The sequence below is a fragment of the Macaca thibetana genome, chromosome 3 (assembly GCF_024542745.1).
Source record: "Macaca thibetana thibetana isolate TM-01 chromosome 3, ASM2454274v1, whole genome shotgun sequence".
Lineage (NCBI taxonomy): Eukaryota > Metazoa > Chordata > Mammalia > Primates > Cercopithecidae > Macaca > Macaca thibetana.
Window position 1 is genome coordinate 41,412,099 of NC_065580.1, and position 14,589 is coordinate 41,426,687.

General features: G+C 37.8%; 2 protein-coding genes across 5 annotated transcripts in view; one reads left to right on the forward strand and one right to left on the reverse strand.

Moving 5' to 3' along the window:
* Positions 1-14,589, reverse strand: part of LSM8 (LSM8 homolog, U6 small nuclear RNA associated) — a 765,242-nt gene that overhangs the window by 372,854 nt on the left and 377,799 nt on the right. The window lies entirely within an intron of this gene.
* The window catches only part of CTTNBP2 (cortactin binding protein 2), a 162,020-nt gene that overhangs the window by 57,612 nt on the left and 89,819 nt on the right, over positions 1-14,589 (forward strand). For all 4 annotated transcript variants that reach the window (XM_050785103.1, XM_050785100.1, XM_050785101.1 and 1 more), the window contains exon 3: positions 3,028-3,252. In XM_050785103.1, coding sequence (XP_050641060.1) covers positions 3,028-3,252 — 225 coding nt within the window. The remainder of the gene's footprint in view (positions 1-3,027; positions 3,253-14,589) is intronic.

The window sequence follows — 14,589 nt, forward strand, 5'->3', positions numbered from 1 at the left end:
AGAATAACCTGCATGTTAAGAAATTGCTTGATTAGTGTTACAAGTACAGTACATCATAAAATATGTTGTATGGGTGAGTAGACATCAGGCAATTACAATGGGTTGTTAAAATGTCAGTTTCAGCAGATAACTCATTGTAATGAATATCAGATACTCAAGTGAGGACCAAGATGCAAATTTTCATAAGAAATATTTAAAAGCTAGTGTTGACTTTTAAACCTTTCATCCACATTGAGGGTATAAAATAATGTAGTTTTTGGACATCAAAGAAAGATTTCTATCAGAGAGCATTTCTCTGCAGAGAATTCTGCTGAGTCCTGCCCCATTCAGTTGCTTCTCCCTTCATCTGAAGAGAAGAGGGGTTCAGAGAGACTTTTGAATGACATAATAGGTTTTTTCCTGTAGATCTTGGTGGCCTCAGTGAAGGTGGGGCTGAACAAGCAGCCATTCTGTGGACGTGAAGGAGAGATAGATGTGGGGATCATCTTGTGGAGACTCCCAGCTTTTGTTTAGATAAAGATCCATGAGTGTTTCCTGTAGACCAGGTTGGGCCATGGTCTTGAAATGGTAGGAATGAGATAGATTAAAGTCCTCTTCAATAGGGAAGTCTGTAGAGAACATGGGACCTCAGTTGTCAAAAGGTGCATTCCCAATGCTGATAAGGGGAGTATGCAGGGCTGGGCTTCATGGGTGTGCAACCTGAGAAGTCACAGAGGCCATGCATTTAGAAGGGTCCCTTGTCTGGTTAAATGCTGTGTTGTTGCCATATTGAAATGCTTAATAATTTTGAACAAAAAGCCCATGTCTTCATTTTGCAGTGGGTCCTGCAGATTATGTAGCTTGTCCTACATTTATGGCCTACATTGAAGAAACTGTAGATGAAGGGGTCCCAGCAGTGCAAGAGGGGGTTTTCCTCTAAGAAGACACCAAGTACTTCATGGGAAAAGAGTAGACTTTAAATATTCTTCACACTGGGTTGGTAAAGGTAGCTGACCAACTGAACCAGTCAGGTACGGCATTCCTGCTCCCTTCACCACTCCTTTATCATCTACCTCCAGTCCTTTCCAACCCAGAGGTGACTACAACACCTTAGAATGAGGGGGAGAAGGTTTTGGGAAAAGGAGAGAGGTTTTCATATATACCTCTTTGCCGGGTGGTAAATGTTAGCCTGCAGCAGATGCTAGCTGAGGAAGGGAGGTTGCCGTACCACTGAATGAATATGGACATTCTAATAACCAAATTAAGGCTGTTTTGACTCAAAGTGACTGTAGGTCTTTTATTAAATTAAAACGATTAGAAAAAAACATAGAGTTATCCAAGTGTTCATCCAAGGGTGGAAGAAGAACTACTACACTGAATAATATTAAGAAAAATGTGAAAGACAAAATGAAATTGCTTTTGAAATTGCATCTCTCAAGTGATACTTATTCAGCGTATTGATTACATAATTGAATTTAAAGAATCTAGAAACACGAAGTGCTTTTAACTCATAAACTTTATCTTTTAAGTTTAAAGTGGTCTTCTGAAAGCTAGCTTAAATTTCATGGTGAAACTGGACTTTTTGCAAATTTTATTTCTTAATCTAAGTTGATAATAAGGAAAGAAATGTTAGATTTTTCCCATTTGTCATTAGATTTGTGTTTATCTAGTTGTTGGCTTGCTGATAGTGGACTAAAATGGAAAAGTGTAGTTTTCCAATTCAGTTCCCTTTAAAATATGGAACTGTATGGATTAATAATATTTCTTCAGAAACCATGTTTAATGTTTTGGACAAATAAGCTTGATTTATTTTAACTTAATTTTTCTACTGGCAGTGACATAGATTTTTTCATTCTAATGGCTATTCCAAAATGACCTGAATTAGGAAAATGTTGCTAGTTTTTAATACATTTCTACTGCTCTTTTCCACTTTTATGCAATGACTTTGTAGGCTAATTATAGAAAATTGCATTTGGCCCTCATTACGTGGGTGTGAAATTAACTTTGTCGCTGATGGACTGACATTTAGAGTATAATTAAGTTGCATTCTTTCCTGGGATTCTGTGAACTATATTTTAATGCCCTTCAGTGAGAAGGAGATAGATGCCTTTTTAAATTTTCTGCAGGCTGTTGTAGTTAGTCAAATTTTACAAACTACAAATATTGTGATTTATTTTTACATTAAAAATTTTTATTTTTTTCAATTAAAATTTTTACATTAAAAATTTCACAAAGAATTTTCTTCTTACCAGACATCCATGTGATTTCCTTCTGGCTATAAAAAAAACTTACAGGGGATTTTTTCTATGAGTGATTTAAGCTGATATTATTTTAAATATAAGTTCTATCAATATAGAGATAATTTTATTTTTGAACTTTTGCTAAAAATTATTTTAATTGTCAATATTTCTGATTTTACATTAAATTAGAAAAGACTAGGTAGAGTGTGGCGGCTCCCAGCACTTTGGGGAGGCCGAGGCTGGGGGATTACTTGAGCCCAGGAGTTTGAGACCAGCCTGGGCAACAAAGTGAGATCCCATCTTAATTAAAAAATCAAAAAAAATAGCTGGGTGTGGTGGCTTGCACATATAGTTCCAGCTATAAGACAGGCTGAGGCAGGAGGATTGCTTGAGCCCAGGAGATTGAGGCTGCAGTGAGCTGTGATTGTGCCACTGCGTTCCAGCCTGGATGACAGAGCAAGACCCTGTGGGGTGGGGGAGTGGGGGTGTGTGGAGGCGGGGGTAAAAAAAGACTGCTCCTTAAATTCTGATCCTTGAGGAGTAGGACATCATGGGAAATAACTATATTTGCATAATTTGCAATATAAGATACAGTATTCTTAATGGAAGAAAATTTGAAAGCAGATGGAATGGCATTCCAGGCTAGTCGGAGACTGGGGGTCACATTTGCCTCTCACTCACCACTGACATCATAAGCCATTACTCATAGCTGTTGGGAATACCAAGTGTAATCACAAAACCTTCTTATAAATATCTTTAGGTATATTTTCATTTCTTTCTTCAATACTTTTCTCTAACTTTGTTCCAGGCTCGCAGGAAGGAGGTATTTATCCAGGAACGGTATGGGAGATTTAATCTAAATGACCCATTCCTGGCACTCCAGAGAGACTATGAAGCAGGTGCTGGTGACAAAGAGAAGAAGCCAGTGTGTACCAACCCCCTCTCCATCCTTGAAGCAGTCATGGCCCACTGCAAGAAAATGCAAGAAAGGATGTCCGCACAGCTGGCTGCTGCTGAGAGCAGACAAAAGAAGGTATTGAGACGTTCAAATGGTCATTTCCCCGACATGATGTTGAATGAGGAGATCATCTCCAACGTTGTTGTTTGTTCTTCAGCATTATATTTTCAGACAGTATATATTTCAGACAGCATTATATTTGCAGTAAGTACTTAGAAGTACAAGAGGCTGACAGATTCTTTAAGCCAATGTAACCTAGTGTTTAAAATGTAACTCAAAATAACACTAAACCATAAAGGAAGTATAATAGAAAAATTATGTTTCTGATAATTGTTACTTTGATACTTTCTTTAAAATCTCTCTCTATATGTTTTTGGACTTCCTAGTGCCTTCTAGAAAACATGCTTAGCTGCTAGGTAGGTTAATCCAGTGATAAACCAGCACTCTTTGATCGTATGGTAACATCCCAACTTATTGTATATAGCTTCTGTCTAAAATAGTTATTTGCAATTAGAAATTATTTTATTTTTCTTATTTTTGGTGGGGGAAAATGAAAATAACATGAAGAAAATGGAATGCACGTTTGCGTGGTATATCCAGTCTCAATGTGTCATCTGAAAGTCCTGGTTAGTGTCAGACTCACCTCTGGGATGTGATAGCTGTGTCAGCTGCAGACCTCAAGCCTCCTGGTCACATGTGTTTCATTTAAACCAACCTCCTCCTCCTCTCCCCCTCCCCCACCATCGCACACATGTTCCTTTCACTTAAGTATCTGCTTCAAAGAGTACAAAGTTCAATAAAACTTATGATGATCAGCCATAAGGAAATAGAAATTTAAATTTTGCCCTTCCAATATGCTGCCAAGACTATCGATGCCTTTTATTAGAAAAAAGAGTGAGAAAGCTAGAAGCTCATGCTGTGTGGTTTGATTAAAATTAAAACTAATGTGTTCTCTCCACCATTATTATTAAAGCATAAATTAAAATGTTTCTTTTATTTGGCCTTTTCAGATAACTTCTAATATATGTAACACTAGTTGACGGTTAACCTGAATGCACTATACTTATAAATATTTATGATACATATTGTCATTTAATGTGTGTCTTTTCCCTGAAATTTTATCTTTACATTAACATATAAATGTCAGTGTTCTGGTGTAGGTGCTGCAAAAAAGCAAACATTTTTCTCAGTATGTTGCATGGTAGGAAACTAAAGCACTGAGTAAAATAAGAAAAATAGAAGGCTTTCCATAGATGTAAGGCAAAATCAGAGTTTTACTCTGGACTTTGCAAGCCCTCTACAAAACCCTGCAGACAACCACTAAGATATCTGGAGGTTTTCAAAACTCCCCACAAACCACATAAACAAGAGCCAGTGAATTTCAGCTGATGTCACTGAAACTCATTTGTATTTCTTGGATGGGATACATTTCAATTATGCCTGTAATGTGTCAAATGAGTTATTTCATAATAAATTATTCCTGCTGGACTTTATACTGCATTATAAAAAATTAAGAAAACATTTTGTTGTCATTGAATATATAAAAAATACTTTCCTAAATTTTACTTCTGTTCTGCCTTTAACAAAACTCATTTCTCTTTTAGAATTAAAAAAAAAACGAACACTTCTAGTTGGATCAAAGATTTTATTATCTAGCTGATTTTTTTTTTAAATCAACTTACATCCTGTTTGTTTCTGAATGACTGGGTCATTTCCAACCTGGCTGATAGTGAAAGGAAATTGTTTCTGTCCTATGGGTCCTGAGAGGCTAATATAAAATGAGCCAGTGGTGTGTCTCCCATGTATAATGGGAATACAGGAGTCCTTTATAGCCAAATTCATCGGCTGTGTAGTCTCAGTGAAGGGTTTCTCTGACAGGGAGTGCTACATTTTGTCCTTAAAAAATATTATATTTTAGTAGATTATAGTGTATGAGAAGAGTTACAATTTGTACTCTTACCCTGTGTCTTCGCTTAAAAAGAAAATACCGTATCAGCTGATGAAAGCAGAAACACCAAAGTCATCTCTTTAACAACAAAATTACCTGTCACCTTTAGTCCTCTGAAAGCAAATATTTTAACCGAATGTCTTCAGTTCCCTCGCATATAGAGTAAATTGCAGCTTTCAACATCTAAAAGCCATAAGGAAATAAATCCATTATTTTAAATGAGTTCTATTCTTTAAATCACTGCCAGAGCAAATGTCTGGGAAAGCAAAGGCTCCATTATCTATGATTCAAGTATTTATTATCTGACACTGGGCATATCTCTTTGGTAATTCTAAGACACTTGGCCTGAGCGCTGCTCTGGTTTGCCTCTCAAGGCAGGAGGACAGGGTCTGTGCTCATTCATGCGTTGGCTCCTGCTGCGACTACGAATAGGCGGGTTAACTGTTTGGTAATTTGTGTGCCAGGGAAATTTGGGCAAGAGTCAATTTGGCAAATGGACTGAGCCTGTAAAGCCACTTTGAATAAGCTAATGAGTAATCATCATGGGGAACTTCGCCTCCGGTAATCCACTTCCCATTTTGAGCCAGTAACCCAGGATGGAATGATATTTGGAGTTTTTTTTTTTTTTTTTTAAATCTTGTCTATCATCTTTTAATAGAATTTCCATTCTAATTTATTTGAACAGTAGGGAGGAAATCTATATATTTTCAGACATTTTCTTCACATTTAGGAAGTATAAATTCTAGACCTGAAGTAGGAAAGACCTTTTAACTTGATCAGAACTTTGAATGTGTGTAGCCAAAATAATAACCTGGAAATTCAGAGAGGGAGCAATTCTTTTCACCAGTGCAAAAACTAAAAATAACTGTATATATTAGATACAGCTCCTTCTACGTGTCAGCTCAATATAAATAGGTGAGTTGCATGGCAATAGATGCCTCAAACAGGATTCTTAGTTTTGAGGAGGTGAAGCCAATATTCATTGAAAAGGCAGAAAGGGCATTTGTTGACTGGTTTACAGAAATAGTAGTTGGCTTACATCGTGGTTCAGCATAGCTAGCAAAGCCTAGAGGACTAGCTGTTCCCAGCCAGCATCACAGACAAGTACCCTCTGCAGAGCTAGTCTGCAGCAGGAGATGCGTCTGCTGATCTGATGGGAAATGGATGCTGCAGCTTGCTTTTCACCCTGTTGATGCCAGACAGCACCGGTGCCCTCACTGCTCCAGATCCTGAGTGGTCCCTCCCCGGGTCCTTCTTTTTTATATCACTCATTTCCATTTGAAGCCTAAGACAGGTGTATGTCATTAGCCAAGCTTAGGCTACACAGAAGGCCAGGAAAGCAACTGTTGGACGTATTTAGCTTCTATAGGGAAGAATCATAAAATAGAGAATTCTCCTAACATAGGAAGGAGTTTCCAGTGCTAGACAACCGAAGAAATGGAAATGGGTCAGAAAAGAACAAAATATTTGTTTTGTTCCCTTGATTTCATATGCCCATTTCTTCTTACAATTGTACTTTATTCTGCCATTTTTATTCCATATTCTTCATTATATATTGCTTACTACATATATGAATGTATTTTCATTTTAAATTACTTTCTAGACTTTCATTCAGTAACAACATGGTAGAGAATCATATGTAATAAAATTTTCAGGAGAAGATTTAGGACATTTTGCACATGAATGATTATTTAGCTCATCCCTGAGTCTTTTTTTGTTGCATTGTTACATTACAAAATGCATTTTGATTCCCCAGGAGCATTGCAGAGCCATTATCAAGGGAGAGTTGGAGATTGAGGTCTGTGGTTCTGAGTAGAAATTTCAAGGAGAGAGCAGTTTGCCTGATCCATGTAAATAGAAATGAGCTAGCTGGGCATGGTGGCTCAAGCCTGTAATCCCAGCACTTTGGGAGGTCCAGGTGGGCAGATCGTGAGGTCAGGAATTCAAGACCAGCCTGACCAACATGGTGAAACCCCGTCCCCACTGAAAATACAAAACTTAGTCGGGTGTAGTGGTGTGCGCCTGTACTCCCAGGTACTCAGGAGGCTGAGGGAAGAGAATCACTTGACCCCAAGAGGCAGAGGTCACAGTGAACCAAGATCGCGCCATTGCACTCCAGCCTGGGTGACAGAGTGAGACTCTGTCTCAAAAAAAAAAAAGAAAAAAAGAAAAAGAAAGAAATGAGCCAAACCTCTGCTTCCAGGGCTTACCTTCCCACTCTTGAAACTCTAGATTAAGCGGGAGGGGCAGATGAGAACTGTATAGCCCAGATCACTGAATGTTAGCCACAGCTCCTTTGAAATTAAAAATGAAAGAAAAAAAAAAAAAGAAGAAAAGATCTCTTAATATATTTTGTTGTTAGGTATTTGTTTACCAGATTGAGCAGATGGGTTGGGGTGCCCAGAGAGAGAAGAGGACAGGGATGCAACGAGCCTTAAAAGATTTTGGGAGAGCAATAAAGAATACAGTTAAATGTCATAAGAGTATTTTGTGGTGTGGCAGATATGCACTCTGCTTTCTCAATTTATAAATGGCCATAATTGCTATCCTCTCAGTTTGCCACTTTGAATTAGAACTAATTGCCTTTACATTGCTGCTTTGGTCCCACCTACATAGTTTTCCCTTTCATTCTATAAAAACATGTGCTTGGTGCCTCTTCATTCATAGCTTCCAGTTTGGGTGCTATTCTTGGAGCAACCACCCACTTTGTCACTACCAGTGAAGCTGTGTTCATTCTTCTGAGCTCTTCCACACAATCCACTGCTTTTTGCAAAAGAGTTTGGTGATACTGCTCCATGCAAGTTTCCCTCAGCCCCTACTTGAAAGTGGTTTGAAGGAGATTTAAATTCAACAATAACATAACAAAGTCACCTGGAACTCCATAATTTAGGTGTACTGTGGTTCCTTTTTAACTTTGTATGTGGTCCTGCCATCTGATCATCTCTTTAAAATTTGTGTAGTCCTACAATCAAGTAAGTGGAATGTATGGATTTTCACGTCCTTTGTAGTTTCTAGTGTGGTTCCTTGTACGCAGTTTAGATATTTTCTCTTCAAAAGTTCTAAAGACATTGCTTGTGATAATGTGTGAACAAATTAATACCAAGGTGACTCAAATTTAAACAAGTGCACATTCACTGCTGTTATACTGACCTGAACAATTCTTTAAAATATTTGTTCCTGGAAACTACTTTATTGATGGTAGGAAAAAATATAGGAAAGAATCAATGACTCTTGATGGTGATAATGACAGGAGGTTTCAAAATTATACAATTAAATTCAGAGCGCTTAAGGGATTCCCCTGAGATGTAATGAGCCCACAGTGTATGCCATTCCCTATTAAATCAACTCATTTGATCCTGAGGATATTGTTATTACATATAGTAAAGGCTACTATGTTTGCATTTTAAGCATAAATAAGGTCACAGAGAACTTGAACAGCTGTGCCTGTTGGCTTGAAGACAAGCAGTCTGCCTTCAGAGTCCACATACTTAACTGCTGTGCGAGGGCGACTTTCCTATAGCCACTCGGTGGTAGAACTCAGATCTCCTGCTTCTCAGGCTTCCTATATGTACTGTATTTCTTCCTTACTGCTAGAAAAGTTGAAAATCCTTAATACCTTGGATTCTTTGTGATTTTTATGTCATTCCCTCAAGCCACTTAAGATTGAGAGACACAGATATTAACACATTTATTCCCCCATAGCTCTACAATCAAGAGAATATCCCAAAGTTTAGAGGGAAAAAATGCCTATATGATATTGGATCAAAAGACCAGCTCTAAAACCCTTATCATTAAATGTATGATTGATCTAGTTCATGCTTCAAAAAGAGCTAAAAACATGAAGGTTGGGTATTCAAAAGACATTCGAAATGTATTAATAAAGATTGAAACAATCAAGAACAGAGGTCACAGAAAAGATTTTGCTTGAAATGGATCATTTTTCTACATATTATGGAGAATGAACATGCAGGAAATTTTTTAAGTTCCAGGGCACATGTGCAAGACGTGCAGGTTTGTCACATAGGTAAACGTGTGCCATGGTGTTTGCTGCACCCATCAACCCATCACATAGGCATTAACCTCAGCCTGCATTAGCTATTCTTCCTGATGCGCTACTCCCACCCTGCCCCAACAGGCCCCAGTGTGTGTTGTGCCCCTTCCTGTGTCTATGTGTTGACATTGTTCAGCTCCCACTTATAAGTGAGAACATGCGGTGTTTGTTTTTCTGTTCCTGCATTAGTTGGCTGAGAATAATGGCTTCCAGCTCCATCCATGTCCCTGCAAAGGATGTGATCTTGTTACTTTGTATGGCTGCATAGTATCCCATGGTGTATATGTACCACATTTTCTTTATCTGGTCTATCACTGGTGGGCATTTGGGTTGATTCCATGTCTTTGCTGTTGTGAATTGTCATATATGAAATTTATAATAATGAGTTAGGACTTCTTAGTTTGATCACAGTTTGATGAGCTTTTGCATTTTTGATAGAAATACCATGTCTGTGATGTTTTGGTTTTCATAGCACATAAGATTCAAAAGGCATATGATCACCAGGAAAAAAGATGTTTATTGTATATACTGGTGGCTTGAAATACTTACTGGCTCATAACATTTATTAAAATTGAAGCCAGGCTTGGCTGGGTGCAGTGGCTCAAACTTGTAATCCCAGCACTTTGGGAGACTGAGGCAGGTAGATCGCTTGAGATCAGGAGTTCAAAGCCAGCCTAGCCAATGTGGTGAAACCCGGTCTCTACTAAAAATACAAAAATTAGCCAGGCATGGTCTCGCATACCTGTAGTCCTAGCTACTTGGGAGGCTGAGGCAAAAGAAATCTCTTGAAGCCGGGAGACGGAGGTTGCAGTAAGCTGAGATCACCCCACTGCATTCCAGCCTGGGCAACAGAGCAAGATTCCATCAAATAAATAAATAAATAAATAAATAAATAAATAAATAAATAAATGCCAGGCTTTTGAACATCAAAAAGCAGTTATTCAAATATTAATATACCATAGGAAATTATTAAAAATCGTGTATCATGATTTGATTACTGTTTTGGTTACTGTAGCCTTGTAGTATAGTTTGAAGTCAGGTAGCGTGATGCCTCCAGCTTGTTCTTTTGTCTTAGGATTGTCTTGGAGATGCGGGATCTTTTTTGGTTCCATACGAACTTTAAAGCAGTTTTTTCCAATTCTTTGAAGAAAATCATTGGTAGCTTGATGGGGATGGCATTGAATCTATCAATTACCTTGGGCAGTGTGGCCATTTTCACGATATGGATTCTTCCTATCCATGAGCATGGTATGTTCTTCCATTTGTGTCCTCTTTTATTTCACTGAGCAGTGGTTTGTAGTTCTCCTTGAAGAGGTCCTTTACATCCCTTGTAAGTTGGATTCCTAGGTATTTTATTCTCTTTGAAGCTATTGTGAATGGGAGTTCATTCATGATTTGGCTCTCTGTTTGTCTGTTACTGGTGTATAAGAATGCTTGTGATTTTTGCACATTGATTTTGTATCCTGAGACTTTGCTGAAGTTGCTTATCAGCTTAAGGAGATTTGGGGCTGAGACAACGGGGTTTTCTAAATATCCAATCATGTCATCTGCAAACAGGGACAATTTGACTTCTTCTTTTCCTAACTGAATACCTTTATTTCTTTCTCTTGCCTGATTGCCCTAGCCAGAACTTCCAACACTATGTTGAATAGGAGTGGTGAGAGAGGGCATCCCTGTCTTGTGCCAGTTTTCAAAGGGAATTTTTCCAGTTTTTGCCCATTCAGTATGATATTGGCTGTGGTTTTGTCATAAATAGCTCATATTATTTTGAGATACATTCCATCAATACTGGATTTATTGAGAGTTTTTAGCATGAAGGACTGTTGAATTTTGTCAAAGGACTTTTCTGCATCTACTGAGATAATCGTGTGGTTTTTGTCTTTGGTTCTGTTTATATGCTGGATTACGTTTATTGATTTGCATATGTTGAACCGGCCTTGCATCCCAGGGATGAAGCCCACTTGATCATGGTGAATAAGCTTTTTGATGTGTTGTGGATTTGGTTTACCAGTATTTTATTGAGGATTTTTGCATCGATGTTCATCAGGGATATTGTTCTAAAATTCCCTTTTTTTGTTGTGTCTCTGCCAGGCTTTGGTATCAGGATGATGTTGGCCTCATAAAATGAGTTAGGGAGGATTCTCTCTTTTTTTATTGATTGGAATCGTTTCAGAAGGAATGGTACCAGCTTCTCCTTGTACCTACCTCTGGTAGAATTCGGCTGTGAATCCGTCTGGTCCTGGACTTTTTTTGGTTGGTAGACTATTAATTATTGCCTCAATTTCAGAGCCTGCTATTGGTCTATTCAGGGATCCAACTTCTTCCTGGTTTAATCTTGGGAGAGTGTAAGTGTCCAGGAATTTATCCATTTCTTCTAGATTTTCTAGTTTATTTGCATAGAGGTGTTTATAGTATTCTCTGATGGTAGTTTGTATTTCTGTAGGGTCAGTGGTGATATCCCCTTTATCATTTTTTATTGCATCTATTTGATTCTTCTCTCTTTTCTTCTTTATTAGTCTTGCTAGCGGTCTATCAATTTTGTTGATCTTTTCAAAAAACCAGCTCCTGAATTCATTGATTTTTTGGAGGGTTTTTTGTGTCTCTATCTCCTTCAGTTCTGCTCTGATCTCAGTTATTTCTTGCCTTCTGCTAGCTTTTGAATGTGTTTGCTCTTGCTTCTCTAGTTCTTTTAATTGTGATGTTAGGGTGTCAAATTTAGATCTTTCCTGCTTTCTCTTGTGAGCATTTAGTGCTATAAATTTCCCTCTACAATTTATAGAGGACACTGGGACACTGCTTTAAATGTGTCCCAGAGATTCTGGTATGTTGTATCTGTGTTCTCATTGGTTTCAAAGAACATCTTTATTTCTGCCTTTATTTCGTTATGTACCCAGTAGTCATTCAGGAGCAGGTTGTTCAGTTTCCATGTAGTTGAGTGGTTTTGATTGAGTTTCTTAGTCCTGAGTTCTAGTTTGATTGCACTGTGGTCTGAGAGACAGTTTGTTATAATTTCTGTTCTTGTACATTTGCTGAGGAGTGCTTTACTTCCAACTATGTTGTCAATTTTGGACTAAGTGCGATGTGGTGCTGAGAAGAATGTATATTCTGTTGATTTGGGATGGAGAGTTCTGTAGATGTCTATTAGGTCTGCTTGGTGCAGAGTTGAGTTCAATTCCTGGACATCTTTGTTAACTTTCTGTCTCATTGATCTGTCTAATGTTGACAGTGGAGTGTTGAAGTCTCCCATTATTATTGTATGGGAGTCTAAGTCTCTTTGTAAGTCTCTAAGGACTTGCTTTTTGAATCCGGGTGCTCCTGTATTGGGTGCATATATATTTAGGATAGTTAGCTCTTCCTGATGAATTGATCGCTTTACCATTATGTAATGGCCTTCTTTGTCTCTTTTGATCTTTGATGGTTTAAAGTCTGTTTTATCAGAGACTAGGATTGCAGCCCCTGCTTTTTTGTTTTGTTTTGTTTTGTTTTCCATTTGCTTGGTAGATATTCCTCCATCCCTTTATTTTGAGCCCATGTGTGTCTCTGCATGTGAGATGGGTATCCTGAATATAGCAAACTGATGTGTCTTGACATTCTATCTAATTTGCCAGTCTGTGTCTTTTAATTGGACCATTTAGTACATTTACATTTAAGGTTAATATTGTTATGTGTGAATTTGATCCTGTCTTTATGATATTAGCTGGTTATTTTGCTCGTTAGTTGATGCAATTTCTTCCTAGCATTGATGGTCTTTACATTTTGGCGTGTTTTTGCAATGGCTGGTACAGGTTGCTCCTTTCCATTTTAGTGCTTCCTTCAGGATCTCTTATAGGGCAGGCCTGGTGGTGACAAAAATCTCTCAGCATTTGCTTGTCTGTAAAGGATTTCATTTCTCCTTCACTTATGAAGCTTAGTTTGGCTGGATATGAAATTCTGGGTTGAAAATTCTTTTCTTTAAGAATGTTGAATATTGGCCCCCACTCTCTTCTGGGTTTTAGAGTTTCTGCCCAGAGATCTGCTGTTAGTCTGATGGGCTTCCCTTTGTGGGTAACCCGACCTTTCTCTCTGGCTGCCCTTAACATTTTTTCTTTCATTTCAACTTTGGTGAATCTGACAATTATGTGTCTTGGAGTTGCTCTTCTCGTGGAGTATCTTTGTGGCATTCTCTGTATTTCCTGAATTTGAGTGTTGGCCTGCCTTAGTAGGTTGGGGAAGTTCTCCTTCCTCATATTCAAGTGATTACCATGTCTATTTCTTATGTAATTGTAATTTCCCACTATTGTAGTGCTGCTTACATTTTCCAAACTTTTAATTTCGATATAATTTGAACCTTACAGAAAAGTTGCAAGAATAGTACAATATCAGCATTCTTTACCCAGAATCATAGTTGTTTATATATCTGATCTGCTTTATCATTTTTTCCTTCTCCTTTACACACATGCATGTGTGAGCACACACACACAGATTTTTTTCCAAACCATTAGAGAATAAAGACATATGCTTTTTTATGCCTAAATATTTTGATGTATATCTCCTAAGAACAGGGACAATCTCTTACATAATCACCATACAGTTTTTTAAAATCAGCAAATGTATCATTGAGACAGCATTTTTTCTAATCCACATATTCATTTCCCCCCAGTTGTTCCAATAATGGTCCCTGTAACAATTATTTTCCCAATTCAAGATCAGGCATTGCATTTAATTGTTATTTCTCTTTAGTCTCTTTTAAGCTGTAACAGTTCTTCAGTCTTTCTTTGCTTTATTTACCTTGGTATTTCTGAAGAGCATGGGCTAGGTATTTTGTAAAACATAATTCAAGTTTGTCTAATGTTTCCTGGTGATTTTATTCAGCTTTTGCATGTTTTCCTCACTGTTTGGTTGTTATTGTTCCTTTTGTGTTAGTAACTAATTTGTGGAGAAATATGTTGATATTCTTTAAATATCTTATTCATTAAATGTTCACCTGCTAGTTTTAGAATCCACTGATGATTTTCCAACCCCATTATTCCTTCTGCATTTTTTTATGTGGCATACTACTGTAAGGAAAAGCTTTTTCTTCTCCCCCGTTTACTTGTTTATTACATCAGTGTGGAGTCATGGATGCCTATTTGGTGAGTTAGGAACTTACCATCACCATCTGTCCCAGATTTGGCCACTGGGAGCCCTCTTAAGCTGGCTCCTTCTAGATATTCTCGTCATTTTTGAGCACTTGCAGCAAGATACTCCAGCTCATTTTGTGTTTTCTTTAACCCAATGCTTGGAATTAGCTATTTCTTCCAGGAGCACTACGTTTCCTATTTAATGAGAGATGGTGCATAGCAGCAAATCTGGAGCTAGGAAATTACATATATTTATCATGTTCATATGTACACAAAACATAGCTATATCTTGTCTTTCTATGTATCAAGCTGTC